This window comes from Protopterus annectens, chromosome 12.part0 (assembly GCF_019279795.1).
Source record: "Protopterus annectens isolate FY-2018-M chromosome 12.part0, PAN1.0, whole genome shotgun sequence".
NCBI classification, from domain to species: domain Eukaryota; kingdom Metazoa; phylum Chordata; order Ceratodontiformes; family Protopteridae; genus Protopterus; species Protopterus annectens.
Genome location: NC_056746.1, coordinates 207,129,536 through 207,153,573, shown reverse-complemented (window position 1 = coordinate 207,153,573; position 24,038 = coordinate 207,129,536). Strand labels below are relative to the sequence as shown.

General features: G+C 43.2%; 1 protein-coding gene across 1 annotated transcript in view; it reads left to right on the top strand.

Moving 5' to 3' along the window:
- Positions 1–24,038, top strand: part of ABCA3 (ATP binding cassette subfamily A member 3) — a gene marked incomplete in the record, with an annotated part of 1,818,321 nt that overhangs the window by 1,054,764 nt on the left and 739,519 nt on the right. The window contains 1 exon segment of the mRNA XM_044089258.1: positions 19,886–20,044. Coding sequence (XP_043945193.1) covers positions 19,886–20,044 — 159 coding nt within the window.

The window sequence follows — 24,038 nt, the reverse complement described above, 5'->3', positions numbered from 1 at the left end:
GCTATCCTACCAAATTTGTAGACAACTTGATGCTAGAGGTGATCAATAAACATGAGTCCCATCATTTTGTGCCAATTCTGGGAGGACCTTATGTGACCAGCAAAGGAAGTCAGGAAGTCCTAGATGGTGGGGATGCTTCATTAATGCCACCAATAACTGAGACCACAAACACAGAGACCTTCAGGAATTATTTTATTACAGTCTATTCTACTGAAGGTCTCTCCATTAAATTAATTCTGGATGCGCTGGGTCCATGAGTTGTGATCAAAAGGGGTAGGAATTTGAAAACAATCTTAGAACACAGTTGGTCCAAACACCAGCATAAGAAAAATTCGGAAGTTATGGGGATGAAAACATGTGGTTGTTGCCCCTACCACCGCAATATTTTGGTATGCCATAAAATTGCTTTGAACAACCAGGAGGTTGCTATAAGAAACAGATTCAATTGTACAACAAAGGTGGTATATTGTGCATTGTGTATGTTCTGCCCCTGTTTATTTACATAGGAAAAACGGAGAGGAGAGTGAGAGAATATACGAACATTTATATGAAATCAGAATGAAAAAACAGACTAACACCCTCTACAAACACAAAATGTTACCCACACATCATGTTCAAATTTTGTATTTTGGAACAAATGCCTTCCAACAGAAATGAAAGTCCATGGACTTTATTACTGGGAAAATGTGAACTATATTGGCAGTTGCGTTTGAATGCCAATAACTGGCCTGGACTCAATGAACATGTTTCAGTTGTATGTTTGCTCAAGTTAAAAGCACTGGAAAGATGAGCCCTAAATACAGGGTTTATATTTTACATATTTTTTTACATACTTTTTTTCTTCATTTTCTTCAGTTCGTTTTTTGACCTTATTGATTATATCCAAGAAGAGGACTAAGGCTGTCGTGCTGTGACCTGGTCTAAAGCTATCTTGTGTGGGAAATGGAATATGATTATTGGTGAGAAAGCCGAGGAGTTGAGTCTGTATACATTTTTCAAGAATTTTAGAGATGGGGGAGAGAATAGCAATCAGATGGTAATTTGAGAGGTCTGTGGGGTCTCCACTGTTGTGGAAGGGTAAAATTAATGTCTTTTTCCAGGTGTTTGGGACACGATTCAAGGACAGATTTATAAGTATGCTAATGGGGTAGGCAATTGTATCTGCTGCTTTTCTTGGGTATTCAGTGGGCAGATCATCTGCTGCACTGAAGCCAGGTTTAAGTTTGAGTAGTCATTATTTTATAGTGGCAGTGGGAATAGGTTTTAAGGAGAAAGAACATGTAAATGTTTTGGAAATTTCAGAGAACTTGAGAGGATGGTGAGGGAGAAGTACGGGAGTGGAGGGAAGGGCCAGAAGTGATAGAAGAGTTTGAGTCACTTTGGTGTTTGAAGTTGGAAGTGAGGTTGGATGTTGTATTTATGAAATGGGTGTTAAAAAGATTGGCAATCTTTGGTCTTGTGTTGTTTTGGAATGCAGTAGACTGGGTTTTACTGCCTGGATTTAAACAAAAAAAAAATTTTTTTGTTTTTTTTCTTGTTGGAATGGAGTTTTAGGTAGTATTCCTTTTTTTTGCCTTTGGTTATTTATTTTTAACTTGGTTGTGGAGTTGTCTGTAGTATTGTAGTGTGGCTGGATTTTTATTTGTCATTGTTTCCAGTATTTATCTCGTTTCCATTAATAGCTTTGTTGATTTTGTTAGCCAGGGGCGTAATTAAATTTTATCCTTTTCATATTAGGGGTGGCAAGTTTTAGTTTATCTAGAAATAGACTATTAAAGTAGTTTACTTCTTCATCTAGGGGAATGTTTTTCAGGACATTCCAGTTTGTTTTTCAGTGGGTTGATGAAAGTTTAAGGTTCATGGTTAGCTAAATTTCAGGTTTGTTTATACTAATGTTCTTTTTGGAGAGAGGGAGATGATCTGAGGGCAAAGGCAGGCAGATGATTGCTGAGGGTATTTGGGAGGGTGCCTGCTGAGGAGATGTTTGTTTGGGCCACTGACTAGTATCCAAACTAGGATAGAGCCTTCCATGTGACCTTTGTTAAATGTAGTAGGAGATCTGATTAATGGGGTGAAGTGCAATAAGTTGATATTACTGGAAGGAAGTTTTGAGTAGATGTTGGGCTAGTTGATATTTACGTCACTTAGTATGATAGTTTCATTTTTCATTGTGTCAAAGATCCAGGCCAAGATGTTTTCAAGGATAGATGTGTTATTACCAGGGGGAATGTAGAGAGTTATAATACATAGTTTTTTGGAATTATTTATTTTCAGAAATGAGATTAGAATTTCTGCAGTGGAGAGTTGTGGGATAGTATCAGAGAAGGGGGGGGGGGGTAAAAGTTGTAAGAACTAGGGCAAAGGACAGCAAGACCAGCTCCTTTCTTGTGGTGTCTGTCTAGTCTAATAGTGCTGAAGCCTGAGGGAAGGAATTCAGAGTATTTTATTATTGGTTTTAGCCACATTTCTGTGGCAGCAATAATGTCAGGTTGGTAGTCCGATGTCCAGATGTGAAAGTCTGAGTTTTTGTTATGAATACTTTGGAAATTGTTACTAATGTTAGGGATTTGAATGAGTGAGATTGAGATGACAGGTTTTGTAATGCAGTGGAGAGAAGTTCATTAAACAGTGCCTCCTCCATCATTGGAACAAACTGTCCCTGCTGGTTAAATAGTGCAGTACACTGTCATCATCCAAATGAAAAATAGATGATTAGATTGGTACCTAAAAATACAACCTATTATTTGACTGCCCTAGACATCTCTATATAAAAAAGGGGGGAGGTAGAAGGATGGGTTCTCGTATGGCTTAAATGGTTATGGGACTCTCTTGCCTTGAAATCCCTATGAATCCTGTGAATACAAGTGCCACATTTGAGCGAGTCAGATCTTAGAATGTTCTGGCCCTTAGGGAGGTATGTACTAACTGGTCTAAGGAGTAGGTATTGGTGATAGCGATAAATCAGTATGCGTATTTATTTTGTGTGTATATTTTATGGGTGGTTAGTTGAAATTGCCCAGGATGTTTTTGTTGGATTTGATGGTTAAAGATTTTGATTTATTATGAGAGTCATGGTGGTGGGTGTTCTGTAGGTGGCCATGATGTGAGAGGTGGATATACTTGTAGTTAGCAAGATATAAACTCCAGGTCTTTATCTAGCTTGTAGGCATGAGGTAATGGGATTTCAAATATAACTTACACACCCCTTCCAGAAAAAGGCCCATCCTTATCAGAAGGTCTGTAGTTGTGACAGGCAGTAATACCGCTTCTGTACCTAATTTTATCACTGCAGTGAAACCGTGTTTTAGTGACTGTGTAGTTGTCCGCTTTCAAGGGGTTCATAGTTAAGAATATCTTGAGATTGGGTTATCTTCTAGTTTACCCTTCTAGCTTTGATCAGTGCTACATTGGTATAAGCCTGCTAAGCTGACATATGTAAGAGAATGACTTTGCCTAAAGAAAGGTATTATGTTGGCAGAAAACCGTTTTGGACAGTGTATGGTACACTGTGAAGAGAGGTGGAGACCATTGCTAACAAAGCAGGTAGGACCATCTCCCTTCAAGCTGACATGCACTTTATCCCCTGGAATGACATCAGTAACCGACATTTCACGTAAATTATCTTCTGTTTGCATTTAGGCATCATTCATGATCGTAGCAATACACTGCTCAGCCAGTTACATGCCAGTATTAGAAATGTACTCCGAGAGCTCAGCCATGTCCCTCTTCATATGTTCCATGGAGGTGCAATACAGGTTTTTGATATCCACTTGAGTAATGACTGTAGTCTGTACATACTTGAAGTGAAGAACATGAGTGCTTTCTTGGTGTAATGAATTCTGGCACCTGAGAGAAAGCTAACCGTCCCTCTGTCCTTGCTCAGCCTGATGAGCAGAGTGTCACTATGCCCCACTATGGAGTCACCTGTGGCTAGTACTTTGTAGCCAATGGGACTTAGGAATGACACCTGAATGACCTGCGTTTGTTGTGCTAGTAGTGAACAGTGTCATGTAAATTGCAGGTTAGGTGTTTGTATGCTACCAAAGGTTGACTGTAATAATATGGTGCATAGGAGGTCTTTGAGATCATGGAAAGCATTTATTTTATTTTATTTTACATTTGTTGACCGGGCTAGTCCAACTGGATACATGTCCATTTTCAGTAGAGGCCCGGGGAGATAAGCTCCACCAAAGAGATAATAGCAACATCAGTACAGTACGATTTTAAGACCAGAAATGCAATTGTACATAACAGCATTGTCTTCATATAGCCAACATATTTTAAAAAGGAAGAAACAAGAATTTATAAGGTAGGGATAGGTTTATACAGTAGAAAGCTTGCTATGCAAGTTCATACTCTGTAGAGGTTCCCAAGAAAGACTAAGTCAAGACAGACTTAAGTAGCTGACGGATCAAATTCTCTGAGGTTCATGAAGAGGTAGACAGAGTGCAGCAGTAGTGAGATAAGTAAGCAGTGAACATAGCAGGAGGGGATTATTAGTCTGGGTTAGTACATGGGCAAATGCCAGTGAGAATTAAGGTAAACTTTAAGTTACTTTTCGAAAAGTAGTGTTGAGGAAAGAGATGATGAAGAAAATTTGAAAGCATGTTTTTAGTATGCACATATAGGTGTATAGGTAAGTATAGATGTGTGGGTCTACCTTATTTTGTCGAAGTGCCATAATATCGAATCCCAGTTTGTTGACACTGCATTTATCGAAACCCATTTCATCAAACCACCGCAGCTACGAAGATCTTCTCAGGGTAAGTAACCTGTTGTGCGAGAAGGTGAACTTTGCCCTTTTCCCAACTGTAGTGCAATCTTGGAGTAGGTACATTTAGTTGGGGGGTGTAGCCCCCCCACATGGGTGGGTGAGGGATGATGCGGATTGGGTTTTCTTTCTTTTTGGGTAAGTGGTTACTTACCCTGGGAAGTTCTTCGTAGCGGAGGTGGTTCGATGAAGTAGCTTCGATATTTTCAGTATCGACAAAACTTGATTCGATATTGTGGCACTTCAACAAAATAAAGTAAACCCAGATAAAGTACATAGGTTAAGCTCAATGGTTTTTCTGTTACACAAAAGATTGTGTGCTCATCTGATCGTAAATATCCTTTTCCCCACTATTGTGATCCCACAGTGTATTTAGAGATGCAGAGGTGTGGGAACCCAAAGGTGGGCTTGTCCGACCTGCAAAATAGTGATAAATGAATTCATGTTAGTCCTGTAAGTAACCCTGTGACAAGAAGCAGAGGGCAAATGTGTTATGTTTTCCTTGTGTGAGATTGGAAACTGTGCAGAAAAGACATGTTTCCTTGTCTGCACTGCACTGTACTGTGATCCAAGAGGTTTTCTTTTGAAATAAATAGGCCAGATTCAATAATGTACAAACTGAGTATCTAATCTGTATTCAAGAACATTCCAACCACATTTTTGTGCTTTCTATTCATGTCGAAAGATTACACTATGTGTTCACATAGTCTACACTTTGTGGTAACCTTTATGAATCCCCCTCGATATTTAAGGCTGTAAGAAAATCAGTGGGAAAATTAAAATTGGGAGGAAGAAGGTGTGATTTATGCTTGTGTCATCTGTTGACTCAAAAAGGTGTATACTTAATGTGAGAGTGTTCAATCTCGCCGTTTGTTCTTACACCTGGGTTTGGAGCCGATCCTCGGCTCCGTGTCGGCCGCTTGACAAAGCTCTGCATCGAGAAGAAGCTCGAGACCAACCTAACTCCCACAATTCCCCTCTGCCTTTACCTCAGATCTAGTTTGCCGCTGCAAAGATCGCATCATTTTGTTGAGCTCGGACCACCTGAAAGCTAAGATTGATATTTTCTATAATTCTTTCATTAGTTTTTTGTATTCAAATATTTCAGATTGAGTGTTTGTATGTGTGAGTAGTGTATCGAGGGTTTCTCGGGTCCGTATACAAGTTTTATATACTTTATATACTTTTGAGTTCCCTCGGGGCCTACCCCACCCTTAACTGGATTTGACTACTGGATGTGACTTAGGTTTCAGGATTTGACTATTACTGGCTTTGACTTATTCTCTGGATTTGACATTAATTACAGGATTGTACACTGTTTTCTGGATTTATTACCATGTCAGAAAAAGCTAAGTCTGGCTTTAAACGTTGCCAATGTGGACAGAAGATGTCTGTCACAGACAATCATAGTTCCTGTGTCTACTGTCTTGGCCCTCTCCATCTGCAGGAAGACTGCTCTATCTGTCATTCATTCAGTGGAAGGGTCATGACAGATAGGCGCAGGAAACTTATGGATAGGGGTCTTCTAAAACCTACTTTTCAAGAGGCTCTGGATGCATCAGACCAGGCATCTAAATCCTCGAAGGAATCGAAGACGTCGGAGCCCAAGTCATCGGCTCCGAGCTCTTCATTCAAAGTTCGATCACCGGTTCCACAGATTTCGGGGCCGAGTGTTGAACTGTTGTCAGTTACCGAGCCTCGAGTCTTGGAACCGGTGACGGAGCTCCCTCCTCCTGCACTTTTGAGGTCGGCTCCGTCTTCGATTCCTTCGACGCGTTCTTCCAGGCCCCTCTCCGACACCGATGTGGACCGCGTGGTGCAGAAATTGATGGAGAATACGGCCTTGTCCAAGCTCATCTCGGTCTCCTCCCAGCTGGTGTCGAGACTCGAAGGCCTTCCCTTATCTCCACCTATTCCTCCTCCGAGGCCTATTCAGTCTTCGGAGCCGGGAGAGGCTGACCTGCTGATTGTGGAGCTCTCGGTTCCAGAGCCGTCCCTTTCTCGGTCGGTACCGTTCACCTCGACTCCGTCGGATCCAGTACTGGAGTCTCGGAGCCGAAGATCCATCCGGGGTTCCGGGACTGAGAGTCTGACCGATGTTTCGGTTCCGACGCTTCCTCTCGGGGCCTCGGCTCGGATTGACTCGGCTCCGTCCTCGGGTTCGATGCCTTCGGTACCTGTCTCGGGGATTCCTCCGACTTCTTCGGAACCGGGGGATACCTCGACTCGGGACCCGGGGGCTTTCGAACTCATGAGGAAGGTGTTGTCTGTTCAGACAACCACTTCAGCAGATACAGCTTCTCCTTCCCATAAAGGGCCGTTATCCTCCTCTGCACCCACGGCTACGTCCAAGCGTCGAGCACCAGTGTCTCAGCCATCCCTAGAGGGTGCCTCCTCTTCCTCGGAGGCTTCTTCGGATGCCCCCCCCGAGGACGTTCCGAGGAAAAGATTGTGTAAGAGGAGACACTTAGATTCCCCACAAGAATCATTGACATCGGACACTGACTTAGATGAGTCAGAAGGGTCCCCAAAGTCACCCTCGGAGGATGTCTCCTTTTCTGACATCCTGGAGATCCTAAAACAGAGAGGTGATTGGCAATCCCTTCCCCCTTCTGAGGATGAGTCAGTCTTGCTGAAGGCATTCGGTGCTCGCCCTTCCTCCTCCTGGGTCACTCCGCCCTTCGATGAGCTAATGGAGCTGATTACTCGAAGGGCGTGGGAGACACCTGACATGGTGGAGCCAGTCCCTAGGAAGCCTAACAAATTTATTACTGCCCCCCAAGATAAGGCTTATCTGACAAAGGGAGTGCCAGTGGACGCTATGGTGGTGGCAGCAGCCACGAAAAAGGAGATGTCGGAATCTTCCTCATCTGTCCATCCGCCTAATAGAGATTCTAGGACTATGGACAGATATGGGAAGCGCATTTTAGTTCAGCGGCTTTTCTATGCGATCCCTGAACTATTTGACCCACTTTACACGACTACAGAGGGATCTAGTCAAAGAGTTGGGAGATACCCTCCAGGGTACTACAGATGCTGCTGTCTCGGAGAAGGTTACAGCACATCTCAACACCCTTACTTCTATTGTTAACTCATCCATGAGGCTGATCTCATACGCAGCGAAGGATCGAGTAAGGCAGCAGCTTCAGCGATTGCTCTTCGTAGGCAGTCCTGGATGCGCTTATGTTCATTTGGAAGCCTTCAAGTCTTCCTTTACTAACGCCCCATTTGATGGTGCCACTCTCTTTGGCCCTAAAGTAAAGGAGACCCTTACCCGGTGTGAGCAAGAGGGAAAGACTCTGTCTGCTGTCGGAGTCCGTTTTTCCACCCCATCCAGACCGTACCCCAAAGGGCAACGAGGTGGAAAGATGTGGTTTCAAAACCCCAGGGTTCTTTCCGGCGCAGGGTGATACCCCCTCCAGAGGCAGAGGAGGGGGTAGAGGTGGAAGACGTCGCCCTGGCGGCAGAGGGGGTCCGCAAAACCAAGGTGACAGGGATACACTCCCCGGGAAACCTTTTTTAGCACTCCTGAGAGGAGGCCCGACTGTCCTGCTCTGGAGGCAGTCGGGGGTCGCTTAGCTTTGTACCCACAGGCCTGGCAAAATCTAACATCAGACAATTGGGTAAAAAGCGTTGTTACCAGAGGCTACAAAATTCCCTTTCTATTGCCCCCAATTCCACAGAAAAGACTTCCAGATGTGCCGCCCCATCTGCAAGGCCCTGCAGCTACAGAAATTTCAAAGCTGCTAGAAAAAAAGAGTCATCCAAATAGTCCCAGCGGACCAAAGAGGATTCGGAACTTACTCAAGGTTCTTTTTAGTTCCAAAGAAAACAGGGGACTGGAGGCCAATTCTGGACCTGAGCAAACTCAATACCTTTATCAAGAAAGAAAGGTTCCGAATGGTCATGCTTCAATCGATCCTTCCATTATTAAAGAAGGACCACTGGATGTGCTCAATAGATCTAAAGGACGCATACTACCACATCAAAATGGCCAGGGCGTCCAGAGATCACTTGCGCTTCCGGCTGGGAGCCAGTCACTTTCAGTTTCGAGCCCTGCCCTTTGGTCTGACCTCAGCCCCCAGGGTCTTCACCAAATGTATGGCAGTGGTAGCGTCTCACTTGAGGCGCCTCGGATTCCAGGTGTTTCCGTATCTGGATGACTGGCTCCTTTCTGCCACCACCGAGCGTCGACTGATTCAGGCCAGGGATTACACACTACAGCTTTGTGTTCATCTCGGAATTTCCGTAAATTTCTAAAAGTCCTTACTACAGCCATCACAGCATATCTCATTCATAGGAGCAGAATTGGATACGCAGTGCTTAATTCTAAGGCTTCCCCCAGAAAGGATAGCATCCCTGCAAAGTCATATATCTCTTCTTCTCTCTTCCAGAAAGTCCCCAGCGAAACTGGTTCTGAAGGTTTTGGGCCTCATGGCAGCTTCTCTCATTGCCATACCCTTGGGAAGACTGCATATGAGGGTTCTTCAATGGCTTCTGTTTGCACAGTGGTCGTTCCAAAAGCTACCCCTGACACACGAGATCTACATCACAAACATATGCAAGTCGCACCTGGCTTGGTGGCTTCGAACTTGCAATCTCTCCAACGGAAGACCCTTTGTGCTACCCACTCCAACAGCAACAGTGACCACGGACGCTTCCCTGATAGGGTGGGGGGGCATCTTTCAGGGACAGACAGTCCAAGGCGAATGGACCAATTTGGAATACAATCTGCATATCAATGTTCTGGAGTTGAGGGCAGTGTTCCTAGCGTTGCAACACTTTGCTCCCCTTCTTCCTCTAGGGACAATTGCAGTCCAGACGGACAACATGTCTGTAGTCTGGTACATAAACAAGCAAGGGGGAACCAAGTCTTATCAACTATGCAGAGAGGCCATGAGAATCTGGCAATGGGCGGAGTCCACGGGTCACTTTCTGATAGCAACGCACATCCCGGGGTTATCCAACGTCATAGCGGACTGGTTGAGCAGAGCCATCCTGTTACCTCATGAGTGGTCCCTCAAACAGTCAATTGCGAAGGAGATTTTTCGCAAGTGGGGCCAGCCTTCCTGCGATTTGTTTGCGTCTCCAATGAACGCCAAATGCAGGAGCTATTTTGCCCTATTACCCCCTCCAGGGGAAGTCCCAAGGGACACTCTGGTTCACGATTGGCCCCCGGGTCTCCTGTATGCTTTTCCTCCTGTTCCCCTGATTTCGAAATTTCTGCAGAAAGCCAGCAACCTGCAAAGGACAATTATCCTCATTGCCCCATTCTGGCCTCGTCAAATATGGTTTCCCTTTCTTCTAGAACACCAAATGCGGGAACCCTGGATCCTGGACCCAGAGCCGGATCTACTGACCCATTCGTCAGGGGCTCTCCACCCGTCGCTTCTCTCCCTCAAACTAGCAGCTTGGCTGCTCCGCTTCCCTTCTTAGCCAGGTCTGATCTTTTATCCCCTGCAGTTCAAAATATCCTGGTGGCTTCTCATAAAGCATCCACTACGAGGACTTACACCAGTAAATGGAAGCGTTTTGTACATTGGGCAACTACACAACAATTGGATCCCTTAGTAGCTCCTCTGAATAAGGTCTTGGAGTTTTGACGAATTGTTCCACCAAGGGCTTCTCCTGCCACTTTGAGAGTGCAATTAGCTGCCATATCAAACTTTCATGTGGGAGAAAGTGGGGCTCCTATTATGGCTCACAGGCTTTGTAAGGCGTTTCTAAAAGGATCCTTCCACATTAGACCTCCAGTTAGAACTCCTACTTCACCTTGGAACTTGAACCTTCTTTTGTCCTTGGAACTTGAACCTTCTTTTGTCTCAGCTGATGCTACCACCTTTTGAACCAGCCTCTTCCTGTCCTTTGAAGTTTTTGTCATGGAAGACCCTTTTTCTGGTGGCTATCGCATCGGCCAGGCGGGTATCTGAGCTTCAGGCTCTTTCAGTTCAATATCCTTATTTGATTTTTCACCCTGACAGAGTTTCTCTTCGCACTAATCCATCCTTTCTTCCCAAAGTCTGCTCCGTTAGTAATATTAATCAGTCCATTGAATTGCCCACATTTTTCAAGAATCACTCCAATAAATTGGAATATATGTTACACAAGTTAGACGTTCATAGACAACTCAGATTTTACTTGGACAGAACAAAGGATCACAGGAAAACAGACCAGCTCTTTGTAGCCTTCTCAGACAACAAGAAGGGTATGGCGGTCACAAACGAACCTTGTCTAAATGGCTTACTGACTGTATTATCTTTGTCTACACTGCCTCTGAGCAAACTTTACCTGTCAAGCCCAAAGGGCACTCTACAAGATCAGTGTCTACATCCCTGGCTCATGCAGCTCGCCTACCGTTAGACACTATTTGTGCGGCTGCTACTTGGTCTAAACCACATACCTTCATTTCTCATTACAAAGTGGATAGGATTTCTAGGGACAGGGCAACCTTTGGTTCCACTGTGCTCAGGAACGTTCTCCCTTGAGTTCCTCCGGAACAAGGAGCTAGGGACGCTACCCAGGTGTAAGAACAAACGGCGAGATTGAACACTCTCACATATAGAAGTTATGTCCTTACCATAACGTTCCATGTGGAGTGTTCATCTCGCCTTTGTTCTTACATTCCCACCCTCCCTCCCTCCCTCAGGAAGAACATCCAATTTAGGTGCCTGGTTTGTTCTTCGGCTTCTGCCTGGAACAGTTGTTGTACTATGTAAATACGTGTTTGTTGTTGGTATGAAAGTGTTATGCTCTCTTCTCTTCTCTGCTGGTTTGCTTGCAAACTAGATCTGAGGTAAAGGCAGAGGGGGATTGTGGGAGTTAGGTTGGTCTCGAGCTTCTTCTCGATGCAGAGCTTTGTCAAGCGGCCGACACGGAGCCGAGGATCGGCTCTGAACCCAGGTGTAAGAACAAAGGTGAGATGAACACTCCACATGGAACGTTATGGTAAGGACATAACTTCTATTTTTAGGCGTTAATGAATCCCAGGGAATATTTCTGTATTTTGGTACTTGGTGAGTTAGGTGTGAGCAAGTCTCAGGTATTTGATAGGAGTGATTTACATGTGTGTGTGTGTGTGTGTGTATGTATATATATATATATATATATATATATATATATATATATATATATATATATATATATAAATATATGTGCATATCTATGTGTGTGTGTGTGTGTATATATATATATATATATATATATATATATATATATATATATATATATATATAAATATATATAAATATACATGTACAAGTATAACTATGCACAGGTAAACATATCTATTAATTATATATGTGTATATATGTTTGTGTGTGTGTGTGTGTGTATATATATATATATATATATATATATATGTGTGTATATATATATATATATATATATATGTATATGTATATATATATATATATATATATATATATATATATATGTATGGGTGTACTTCATATGACATAAATTTCATTAGACTGAAATTCATTTGACTGAGAAGCCCCCCACATAGTTTAGATAAATATTGATCTGATGTTGTTAATCCTCATTCATTCCTTATGCCTGGGTTATTGGTTCCGACCTCGGAACCGGGCCGGCCATCTTCCAAGCTCGCGACAGCCACAAACTCTCGAACTAAACTATTACCCACTTACCCACAATTCCCCTCTCCCTGTTACTCCAGATTACATTTGCCACATCGCCATTCAGTCGTGTCAAGCCACTTCTCTTATGCTAAGTAAAATTTCTTTGATTATACATTATCGTATTGCAGTTATTCTCAGTTCTAATTTTGTTAGTTATCTCTTACCCTATCGCATCTAGCAACTCTATTTTGGTATTTTCTAGCCCTTCTTTCTCTTACCATGAGGTAACTCCTTTACCATCGTTGGTAAAATCTTTCCTGCTTTACCTTCGGGTATTTCTTGTACCATTGTTTGTACCTTCTTCCTTCCTTTCTTCCTCCTATCATGGCAGAGAAAAAAGGTGGCCTGTGATTTAAAAGATTTGTGGATTGTGGGCATAAATTGCCTATTTCGGATGTGAAGGCGTTATGTGTTTACTGTTTGGGTGTGCCTCACTTGACTGTTGACCCGCCTTGTGGGATTTGTGCTCATTTTTCTAACAGGACTTTGGTGGAAAGGAAAAATAAACTGATTTTAAAGGGACTACTTAAATCTTCCTTTTCAGAGGCTATTTCTGGGTTAGAGGCCTCAACCCCTCCTAGTTCCCATAAGCAAAGAGATGAACACAAGAAGGCCAAGTCTCTCCCGTCGTCTCCTGCTGGGGACAACCAGGAACCGAGGCCAAACTTTCTAGTTTGGATTTGACTTCCTTGGCCCCGAGGCTTTCGGTGCCTAGATCTTCGGCACCATCTATTACTTCAGCACAGAGTTTTGTGCCCTACACTTCATCGGAACCGCAGGGCCCCTCGATTCAGACTTCCTTACCGGCATCGATGTCTTCTTCGATGCAGACCTTTCCAGCATCGATGACTGTTCTGACGTCCGCTCCTGCTTCGACTGTGACAATTTTCACGGCACCGACTATTCTCTTGGTATTGACCACCTCGTTTTCCGCACAGACTCTTTCGGCACCTACCTTAGTGCCAACTACCACTTCCGCACCAACCTCGTCAGTACAGACCTTACCTTTGGCACCGATCTCCTCAGTGCAGACACCAGTAGTACAAGCCTTAATGGCTCCATTGTTTTTGGTGCAGACGCCTATTTTAGCACCATCCAAAGACCCCTTTGTGGGCACCGAGTTTCCTGCATCCTTGGATAGACCTGACTCCCCTTCAGCTATGTCTGAGATCCACTAGAAGCCTCTCTGAACATGATGTGGTGCGTCTTGTGGATCAATTGCTTTTGGCCAGAGGTATCCAACCCTCCAGGAACTACTCTTCCTTTGGAGGTGAACACCCTTCTCCAAAGACTCCTACTTATTCTCCTCCTGTAGCACAGACTTCCCTCACTTTAGGCTCCTTTCATGGACCTCACTAAGGAGTCACAGTTGTTTTTGTGGCAGGAGAGACTTGTCCCTCCAGTCACTGCTCTGGATACTAGCTGTGAAGTACGTACTCCTGTTTTTCACAGCCATCCAGGGACTCTGAGTCAGCGGGCTGATTTGCTTGAGCGAGGTGTGACCTCATCGGGTGGACCAGCCTTCCAACTCATGGAGAAGGCTCTTGCGTCTTTTGGCGATCCTGTGCTATCAATGCCTCCGTCCTCCTCTGGACCGCAATTTACACAAGACACCCCTGGCGGACATCGGGTACAAGGGCCTCAGGACACACTCCCACTGGAGGCCCCTTTTGCGCCGTCTTCCCCAGATTCTCCCTCTGAAGAAGTTCATTGCAAGAGTTTGTGTAAGAGGAAACACGTGGACTCCCCAGAAGAGTCCCTCACAGAAGAGACCGACTTTGATGATGGGAAAGGGTCCCCTCGGTCACCCTCTGAGGTATCCTTTGGAGATATCCTCGAAATACTTAAGCAGAGAGCTGACTGGCAACCCTCTAACCCGACCTCTGAAGAGTCTGTATCTCTGCAGGCTTTTCGTGCCTGCCCCCCCCCCCCCTATCTCTTGGGTTACTCCACCTGCCGACGACCTTGTCTGGTTCGTCGTGCAGCTTGCCATGGAAGGCTCATGACGCCATTGATGCCATTCCCTGCAGACCAGATAAAATCTTGTCCCCTCCAGATAGTGAGCTTCACTAATCCAAAGGTATCCCTGTAGATGCCTTGGTGGTGGTGGCTGCAACAAAGAAGGATCTGGCGGAAGAAAGCCAGACTGTCCACCTGCCCAACAAAGAGTCCCGGGTGCTGGACAGATTAGGGAAGCATACCTTTGCATCAGCGACCTTTGCAATCAGGAACCTGAATTAAATGGCACATTTTACCAGGCTTCAAAGAGACTTAATTTCTGAGCTCTCTGAAACTTTGGCCAGAGCTGTGTCTGATGAGGTCCGGGACAAAGTGACCTCACAGTTAAGCCACCCTTGAATCGATTTCTAACTCCTTCATGCGCCTGATTTCTCATGCATCAGGAGCAGCTAGAGCAAGCGGGTGCAGGCATAGTCATGAGATGGCATGCCTGGATGCGCTTGTGTGATTTCGCTGAACCTTTCAAGGCTTCCTTTCTTAACGCTCCCATTGAAGCCTCTTTGTTATTTGGACCCAAGGTTAAAGACACACTGCCTAGGTATGAACAGGATAGTAAGACCCTTTCTGCAGTGGGTATCTGCTATTCTTTCCCTTAATCGGCTTTCTCCAGAAACCAGAAGAGTGGGAAGATGTGGCACAAAAAGTCTCCGGATTCTTTCCGTGACACACGAGCAGAGTTTTCCCCTAGAGGCAGAGGGGGAAACTCATATGGAAGATGCCCCTTTTGGGGCAGAGGAGGTCTGCGTAACCAGGGTTCCAGAGATTCTTTCTCTGGCCAGTCTTACCAGTGCTCCTGAAGAGCAGCCCAACTGCTTTCCTCTGGAAGCAGTTGGGGGTTGTTTCTCTTTGTACCCTTCTGCCTGGCTAACCATTACCACTGATTCCTGGGTACAAGAGATAATAACCAGAGGTTATCATATTCCCTTCGATCTTTGTCCCGCCCCCCCCAAGGAACTTACCCGAAGTTCCACCCAGTCAAAGGGTAGAAGCAGCATTAGAGATTTCAATGCTGCTAAGAAAGCGAGTCATCCAAATAGTCCCACCAGACCAGATAGGATCCGGATTCTACTCAAGATTATTTTTAGTGCCAAAAAAGACCGGGGACTGAAGACTGATTTTGGTTCTCAGTGTGCTAAACAAATTTGTAGAAGTACAGAAATTCCGGATGGTCACAATACAGTCTATCCTCCCACTCTTGGAGGCAGGCTATTGGATGTGCTGTATAGAGCTTCAGGAAGTGTACTACCACATAAAAAGGTGGACAGACCATCGAGAAGATTCCTTCGCTTCTGTGCGGGAGCCAGTCATTACCAGTTCCAAGTACTGCCCTTCAGTCTCTCTACAGCCCCCAGAGTGTTCATGTGCATGGCAGTTGTCACAGCTCACCTGCGACTGCAAGAATTCCGGGTGTTTCCATACCTAGACAACTGGCTCATCACCGCACCCATCAGACATCTATTGGAAAAAGCCTTGGCATACTCTCTTCACACTGCAGAAAGGCTAGGTATAACTATAAACGGTCAAAAATCCAACCTATCCCCATCCCAATCCATAGAATTCATTGGGTTCCTGTTGGATGCAAAGAACTGCACGGCATCTATTCCAGAGCACAGAATCTTAAGGATAAAACAACTCATACCTATCCTCTCAAGAGAAAGATCGACAGCACATTCTGTTCTCCAGCTGTTGGGTTCCATGGCAGCTTCCATCACCATTGTCCCCCTCGCGAGGTTCCACATGAGGCTTTTACAATGGTTACTTCTCACCCAGTGGTACCCTTTTCAATTTCCTCTCTCATCCCGGATTCGAGTGACTCAGAGATGCAAACAAGACTTGATTTGGTGGATGTCGCAGAACCCGTCACAATGATCTCGCCCCTTCACACCGCAACAGCCCAGAGCCACAGTGACCATGGACGTCTCCCTGATTGGGGGGGGGGCTTTTTCAGGGGAAGACAGTCCAAGGCACGTGGTCGGACCTAGAGGCTCATCTGCATGTAAATGTCCTAGAACTGAGGGCGGTGCTTCTAGCGTTGCAAGCATTTCATCCCCTCCTTCCGTCAGGGACTATTGCAATACAATCAGACAACATGGTTGTAGTCTGGTACATCAACAAAAAAGGCGGAACCAAATCCTATCCACTTTGTCGAGAGGCCATGAGGATATGGCAATGGGCGATGGCTACCAACAGCTTTCTTTTAGCAAAGCATATTCCCGGGAGTTCCAACGTGATAGCAGACAGATTGAGCAGGTGCATTCTGCAACCACACGAATGGTCACTGAATCTTCTTATAGTAGTGGAGATTTTCAACCGCTGGGGTCTCCCTTGCTGTGACCTTTTTGTATCCCCAACCAACTACAAATGCAGCAATTACTTCACCCTGATTCCCCCTCGGGGGCAGTCACCCAGGGATGCTCTAGTCCACAATTGACCCTTGGGTCTGCTTTATGCCTTTCCCCCTCTCCCTCTCATTCCCCAGTTCCTGAAGAAAGCCCGCCGGTTGAAGAGCAAGATAATCCTCATAGCGCCATATTGACCTCAGCAAATTTGGTTCCCCTTCTTATGGCCTCACCTGCTAGATCAACCATGGATTCTCGATCCAACTCCGGATTTGATCTCCCATCCGCAGAACCTGATTCACCCCAACTTGAACAGATTGAAGCTCACAGCTTGGCTCCTGCACTTCCAGTGATTGCCAGGCAGACTGATCTTTCTTCCCCAGTATGTGATATTCTTATTGCATCTCATAAGTCTTCCACCAGAACTACTTCTCAGCAAGTGGAAAAGGTTTACCATTTGGCTGAAGGAAAAACGGATAGACCCTTTTTCAGCACCAGTGCTGGTAGTACTGGAGTACCTGTCCAGTTTATTCCAATCTGGCCTATCTCCTTCTACCATTCAAGTTCATTTGGCCGCAATATCTAATTTTTCACAATGGTTTCCATGACTCTTCTCTTATGTTACACAAATTATGCAAGACTTTTCTAAAAGGCGTAAATCATTTGAAACCCCTTTTAGAAAACCTAGCCAGCCATGGAATCTGTCTTTAGTCCTGCAAGCTTTGACTACGTCTCCCTTTGAACCAGCTTTTTCATGCAACCTCAAGTTTGTTTCTTGGGAAACCTTGTTCTTGGTCGCCTTTACTTCTGCCAGACGTATCTCTGAACTTCAAGCTCTATGCATCAAACGGTCTTACTTAATCTTTCATAAGGATAGTGTGTCATTGAGAACTAATCCTTCCTTCCTGCCAAAAGTGATCTCTGAAATGTCCATTAACCAATCCATTGAATTTCCAGTTTTCTTTCCCAGTCATTCTAACAGAGGAGAGTATTGTCTACATACCCTTGACGTTCACAGGCAAATTAGTTTCTATCTGGACAGAACTAAGGCTTCTCGCAAATCAGATCAGCTATTCCTGGTCTATTCTGGTCCTAGACTTGGATGTGCTGTTTTTAAGGTCACATTGCTAAATGGTTAAAAGACTGTGTAACATTTATTTACAAAACTCATGATATCCCTCTGACTATAGCCGTTAGGGCTCATTCCACTAGGTCGGTCGCAACTTCTGCTGCCTTCCATGCTAGAGCTTCTTTACCTGACATTTGTGCAGTTGCAACTTGGGCTAGACCTCTAACCTTCATCAGCCATTACAAATTGGATTTGGCCTCCAGAGGAAGAGCGTCCTTTGTTTCATTGGTGCTCAGGAATGTCCTTCCATGAGAGCCTCCCAGAAATAAAAGTAGCTGTGGACTCTCTCCCATGTGTAAGGAATGAACGAGGATTAACAGTATCAGATAAAGAAGTTATGTCTTACCATAACATTCCATCTGTATTGTTGATCCTCGTTCAGTCATTACGACCCTCCCTCCTTCCCCCTCCTGAGGCTTATAGTGGATCTCATCATCCGGTTCCGATAGGTCCTTTGACCATAGGTAGCCTCTACTTCCTTTGACTTGCAAACTCAATCTGAGGTTAACAGGGAGAGGGAAATTGTGGGTTAGAGTTTAGCTCGAGAGATTGTGGCTGTCACGAGCTTGGAAGATGGCCGGCTCGGTTCTGAGGTCGGAACCGATAACTCAGGTGTAATGACTGAACGAGGATCAACAATACAGATGGAACATTATGGTAAGACACAACTTTATTTTTCTGCAATGAGTTATTCATTGCAGTTGTAAATATCCATGTGTATGGTTTAAAATGTATAAAGTATGTGGGGGCTTCGCCCCTCACACCCCCTGTAACTATATATACTAACTCCAGGATCGCACTACAATGTGGAAAAGGGCATATACATTTTACTTTAATGTCAGTGTTACAAGTTTCAGTGAAATGAGTTTTCCGTCTTTTGAACTTTGTGTTTTGGTCTCAGTCAAATGAATTTCAGTCAAATGAAGTAGACCCATGTATGTGTATACTAGTCCACTGAAACTGATATATCAGAATGTTGATAGTCAAGACACTGAAAATCTAAAGCTCGAAATATCAAGAAGATCGCTATTATAGCAGCAAAGGGAATATGCCTGCTAATGCGTACATTCTGTTGATATGTTACTGTCAAGGAGTGAGCCGTGCAGAGGTCTTGCTTTCCTGCCAGAATTACTGGCATTGGATTTACATGCTGTTTTGGAGCATGCACATTTTGTCAGTAATTTGAGTTACTGAAATTTGTGGTCAGTATTTTGACTGTTATTATTATTATGCAGTACATCCATTTATACAAGTCAGAAGAAAACTAATGTCCTTTAACATTTTTGAGTAGTTATTTTTGAATGGTTTCAAATAGTATTAGTGCAATGAGTAATTCATTGTGTCATTCCTTTTTTTTTATTTGCAAATAATGGTCAAACAGACTGTGCTGCCATCTTATTAAGTTCATGGAGTTACAGATTTATCCACATTAGTGCAACCATAGATTTAGCATAGAAGTAAAGGAGGTGGCTGGGAAAAGACCCCCTCTTCCATTTTGGATGTAGGGTGACATAGCTTCCCTTTTCAAAAAGTGCTTCATATGAGCATTCTAGGCAAGCAGTAATGGAGACCATGTAAGATGCTGAGCCATATACACCTCTAAGAGGACAAACTTAAAAGTTCTTGTGCTCCCCTCCCAAATATATCAGGGCTGTACACGATAACCCTAGTGTAAAATTGTCTCTGCCCATCTACTCGCCATTTCCTTTGTGAGTTTAATTGATGTAATATATTTAATATATTGTGTTTGGTAGTTAAACATAATTTGTTTGGACTTAGCCACACTGATGTGTTGAATGGATCTAAGTGTTTTATTTTCTTTTGGTTGTATAATTAAAGATTATTTTTTTCAGAAATGTTCATTGAACAGCAGCTGCTGCTACTCTTACCTCTTGTATTACCTGTGAATTTCAAAAAATAATTTTTACATGATAATTTTTCCACCTTATTGAAATTTCTTAGTAAATATGATTAAACCTGTATTTTACAGCACTTGGCATGGTGGACCTTTCAAAAACATTGGACAAAGTGTTCCTTATACTTCCGAATTACTGCTTGGGGCAGTCACTTAGTGATTTCTACCAGAACTATGAGTTTACGAAATTCTGTACCTCGTCTTTTGAAGCTGTACTGGTCTGTAAAGTGCTAAGTAAGTAGAATAACTATATTAATTTCATTAAATTAAGTTGGTCACATAACTGCTGTTTCTTACACACTTGTAAACTGGTATTCTATTGCTCTTTTTTATAGAGAATAATGTAGTCTTGATGTTGTTCATATTGATCACTACTGCAGTAGCTTTATGTATATGGGCTATATCCTGCCAAAGATTTAACAGCCGTCCAGCTTCCAAAGCTTCACCTTGCACACACCCAACCTGTAAAGCAGCTTAAGCTGAGCTGACTAAAAGACAAGTTTGTGCAAGAAGCCCTTCAGAGCTTTCCTCCACCAAATCGATGGTTGGTTTGTGCTTTGTTTTGCTGGGCTTATTCCTTGGAGGAAAACTTTTTTTCTTAAATGTATTGATTTTTTTTTTTTTTTGGCTTTCCTTTTTAGGAACATTGTTTTAAAGCTAGGAGTATTATGTTGTGTTTTAACAGACTGTCTTGAGATTATAACATACTTTTAAATGGAGCACTCATTTTTTCTTTCAGTTTGAAAGTATTGTTACTAACTGAAAACATATTTTCTGTGGAGAAATTGTGTTCATTTTTACTTGGTGGGACTGGCATAGTATTTGGACGTGTTTTTTGTTGTGTTTTGTCTGTCAAAAAAAAACCACAACTTAAATAATTTTTGTGGACTGCTAGTTTTGCCGACATTTGCTGCTTGTCTTCCCTGGGAAGGGGCATCATTTTTGGCTTGACCATGGAACAGGCTAGGTACCGTAGTTGGTCCTTCTTCCAGCAACAAAGAAAAAGTTAAGCAACCGCCGTGCCATTACGAGTAGGCAAGCAATTTGATCCAGCCACAGGTTTGTGACTCTGCTGTAACCCATTTGTACCTCAGACAACTCATTTTTTACTCCGGATCCCTCTGGTGTAGCACCTACAGCCACTAGATCCTGGGGTTAGCCACGTCCTCTGCAGTTGTTTGAGTTCCCTCAGTGGCCAAGGGAGAGCCAGTCTTGTTGGTCCTGGGAGAGGGAATAGGGATAGTTTCCCTTTTGTGCCAGAATGCTGTGCCCATCCCTGGAAAAGTAGCTGCTGCTATTAGAAACACAGTTCTCCCCATTTTTCCTGTCAAAAAGAAACAGAAAACCAAGCATATATCTACTCCTCCTCAATTTTCTTTACACAGGAATAATTTGTGTCTGGTTCCTGGCTTAATTCAGGCTATTGATCCTTCTTGTAAAGTAGTTTCTGGTAAAAGAAAGAGGGAGTTCTCTTTTACTGAAGAGATTCACAGTGCTGAATCTGAGCAGGAAGATGCAGGGAGAGACTCAGCGGGGTGGTTCCCTCTGATTTCTAATTTAGACTCCAAGGATAGCTCAGTTTCTTATTCTCCCTGTGGAGGTTTCTTTTTTTCTGACGCTGTTGCTAGAATGTGCTAGTGTTTTCAGTAAGAGAACACTAGGTGTCTACGTCCCACAGAAAATGCAGAAGGGTTTTCCAGAACCTACACCCATTCCTCCTGTTCTGCTTTAGGGGATGTGTGTCTGTTTTCCTGGTAGTCAGCTAGCTGCCCCTAAAAACGCAGATAGGATATACAAAATTCCTCAGTCTTTTACATTTTTATACACAATTCTGAAACGTAGCCCGCAGGTATAGCCTTACTTGACCCCATTGCTGCTAAGGACGTAGTTAATTCCAATCCTACTCTCTTTGATAAGGAAGGGAAAATTATTGGTAGGTATGGGGGAAACGTGTTTTCATTACTTTGAATTATCAGGTTAATATGTTAATGCTTGTTCTGACAAATTGTGAAAGTATGAGGAATTTTTTATCTGCAGTTTCTTCTTTCATTAAATAACTTATTTTCTTATTTTGCACAGGTCACTACTCATTGTTTGCAGTGTATTGTATGACTCGTGATGCTTTTTCCAGTACTGTTTTAAGGAGGTTTGCATGGCTGCATTCTTAGAACCTTCCAGATGTTAAAAATGACTCCTTGAGCTAGTGCTATAGTGTTTGTCCCCTCTGCCGCAGAAGTGATCAAAAAGCGAGATGAAAGGGGCAAGCTGATCCAGGGAATCTCAAGATTTTTCAGTTCTCTTTTTTGAGTTGTTCAAGGAATTTTGTTTCTCTTCATTCATTGTTTGCAGAAAAGCAGAACAAACAGTCTCAACAGAATTCAGATAAAGAGACGTTTAAGAAGGAATGGCAGAGGAGTTCCAAAAGTCATCCCTATCCTCTCCAAACCAACAGCAGTCCAATAAGTCTGACTGTTGGAGACCTTGTGAGCTACTCCCACCCTGGCCTCCTTTTTCTTCCAGTAAATCTTAATCTACTTTTTTTCCTGTTTGGTAGCAGATTGCTTTAGACAAGTGGGTTTTGAATATCATTCATCAGGATTACAGATAGCAGTGGAAAGAAATTCCTCATTTCCGGAGTGTTGTTCCTCATTGTCCAGATTAGACTCTCTTGCTTCCACCTGCTCTTCATCGCATGCTGTCACAAAGGTTGATCGGACCCATTCCTTCTTCCCAAGTGGGAAAATATTTTTAGTCGATGATCCTAGTGCCAAAGAAAGAAAATTTTTGGAGACCAGTTCTGGATCTTTATTTTCTAAACTTGTTTGTGGTAGTGCCCTAATTCATTAGTCACTTCACAACCTGTTACCTATTCTTCCTGGTAACACTAGACTTATAAGATGCTTATCACATCACTATTCATCCAGACTTCAGATATTTCTTAAGGTTTTATATGTCTGGATCACATTATCAGTTCTCTTCCTTAACCTTTGGACTTTCCACTAAACCAAGAGTTTTCCGAAATTGTGTAACTCCAGTTATAGCTCTCCTCCTTGAGTGAGAGATGTCTTACAGAAGCTGGGATTCCAAAAGAACAGTCAGTAACCTTTCTTGACTCCCTCACACAGGATTGTGTTCCTAGGATGTCAACTAGACACCTTAGTTCAAAGAGCTTTTCTTCCACAGGAAAAAAGATCCTTATTTAGATCTGTTTCTAAAAGTTTCCACTCATCCTTCAGTCACTGTGAATGGAGTACCTCAGGGTTTTTGGGTCTCATTATACCCCCGGCAAGACTCCACATGAGAAAGATGATGGTATCTGAATTGTTTGTTTTAAACAAGGAATGTCTTTGTTAAATTATCACTTATGACATAAGCAATCATACATTTATATAAGTGAAAATAAACAGTATTGACATTTTCAATAGCAAACATTACACATCACTTATCTAGCCAGTGATTTTCAATCAAACATTACAAAGCTCATTCAATTCCTGCCTTTCCTTAAACCTCATTCCTCCTCCAAAACCTTATTCCGCATGTATTTTTCGTAAAATTCCCATTTTTATGTAATTTGTTCCTACACTTTTCTGAATATCCCACTTCCAGTTGTTTTATCTCTGTTACAGTATTCACTACTTCCAGTACAGTTGGTTTGGAATTTGATTTCCATTTTCTAGTAATTGCTTTTTTGGCAACTACCTGAACTAAACAAAGTCTAGGCTATTCCAATTCTGTATCACAGCTCACAAACATTTCCTTAGTTACACCAATTTGTTCACCCAGTATTTCTGATAAAGAAGTTTACAGGGAATTTTTAAGGTCTGTCAACTCATTACACTCCCAAAAAAGTGTTCCCAATTACCTCTTTTTTCCACATCGTACCCCCAACATTTGCAATCTATTTGAGGAAAATTTCTTTGGAGTCTGCTTGGGGTATAAAATACCTATGCAAACTCTTCAAAGTAAAGATCCTAAATATTCTAGACTTTGTTGTATATCTGGAAGTCATAAATATACCCTCCCATTGTTTCTTCGTGAATTGCTTATCCAGTCTCTTTCCAGTCCTTTCTAACCTCCTTGATTCTTATAGTTATCAGTATTTTATATGCCCTACTAATTCTCCTTTTTTAACAGCTTCTCTTCTAGATTCTACTAAAACCTTTACCAGTGCTAGTCTTTTGCTTAGGATCCCCCTATTTCTTTCTCTTTGCTTACACACTAATATCAA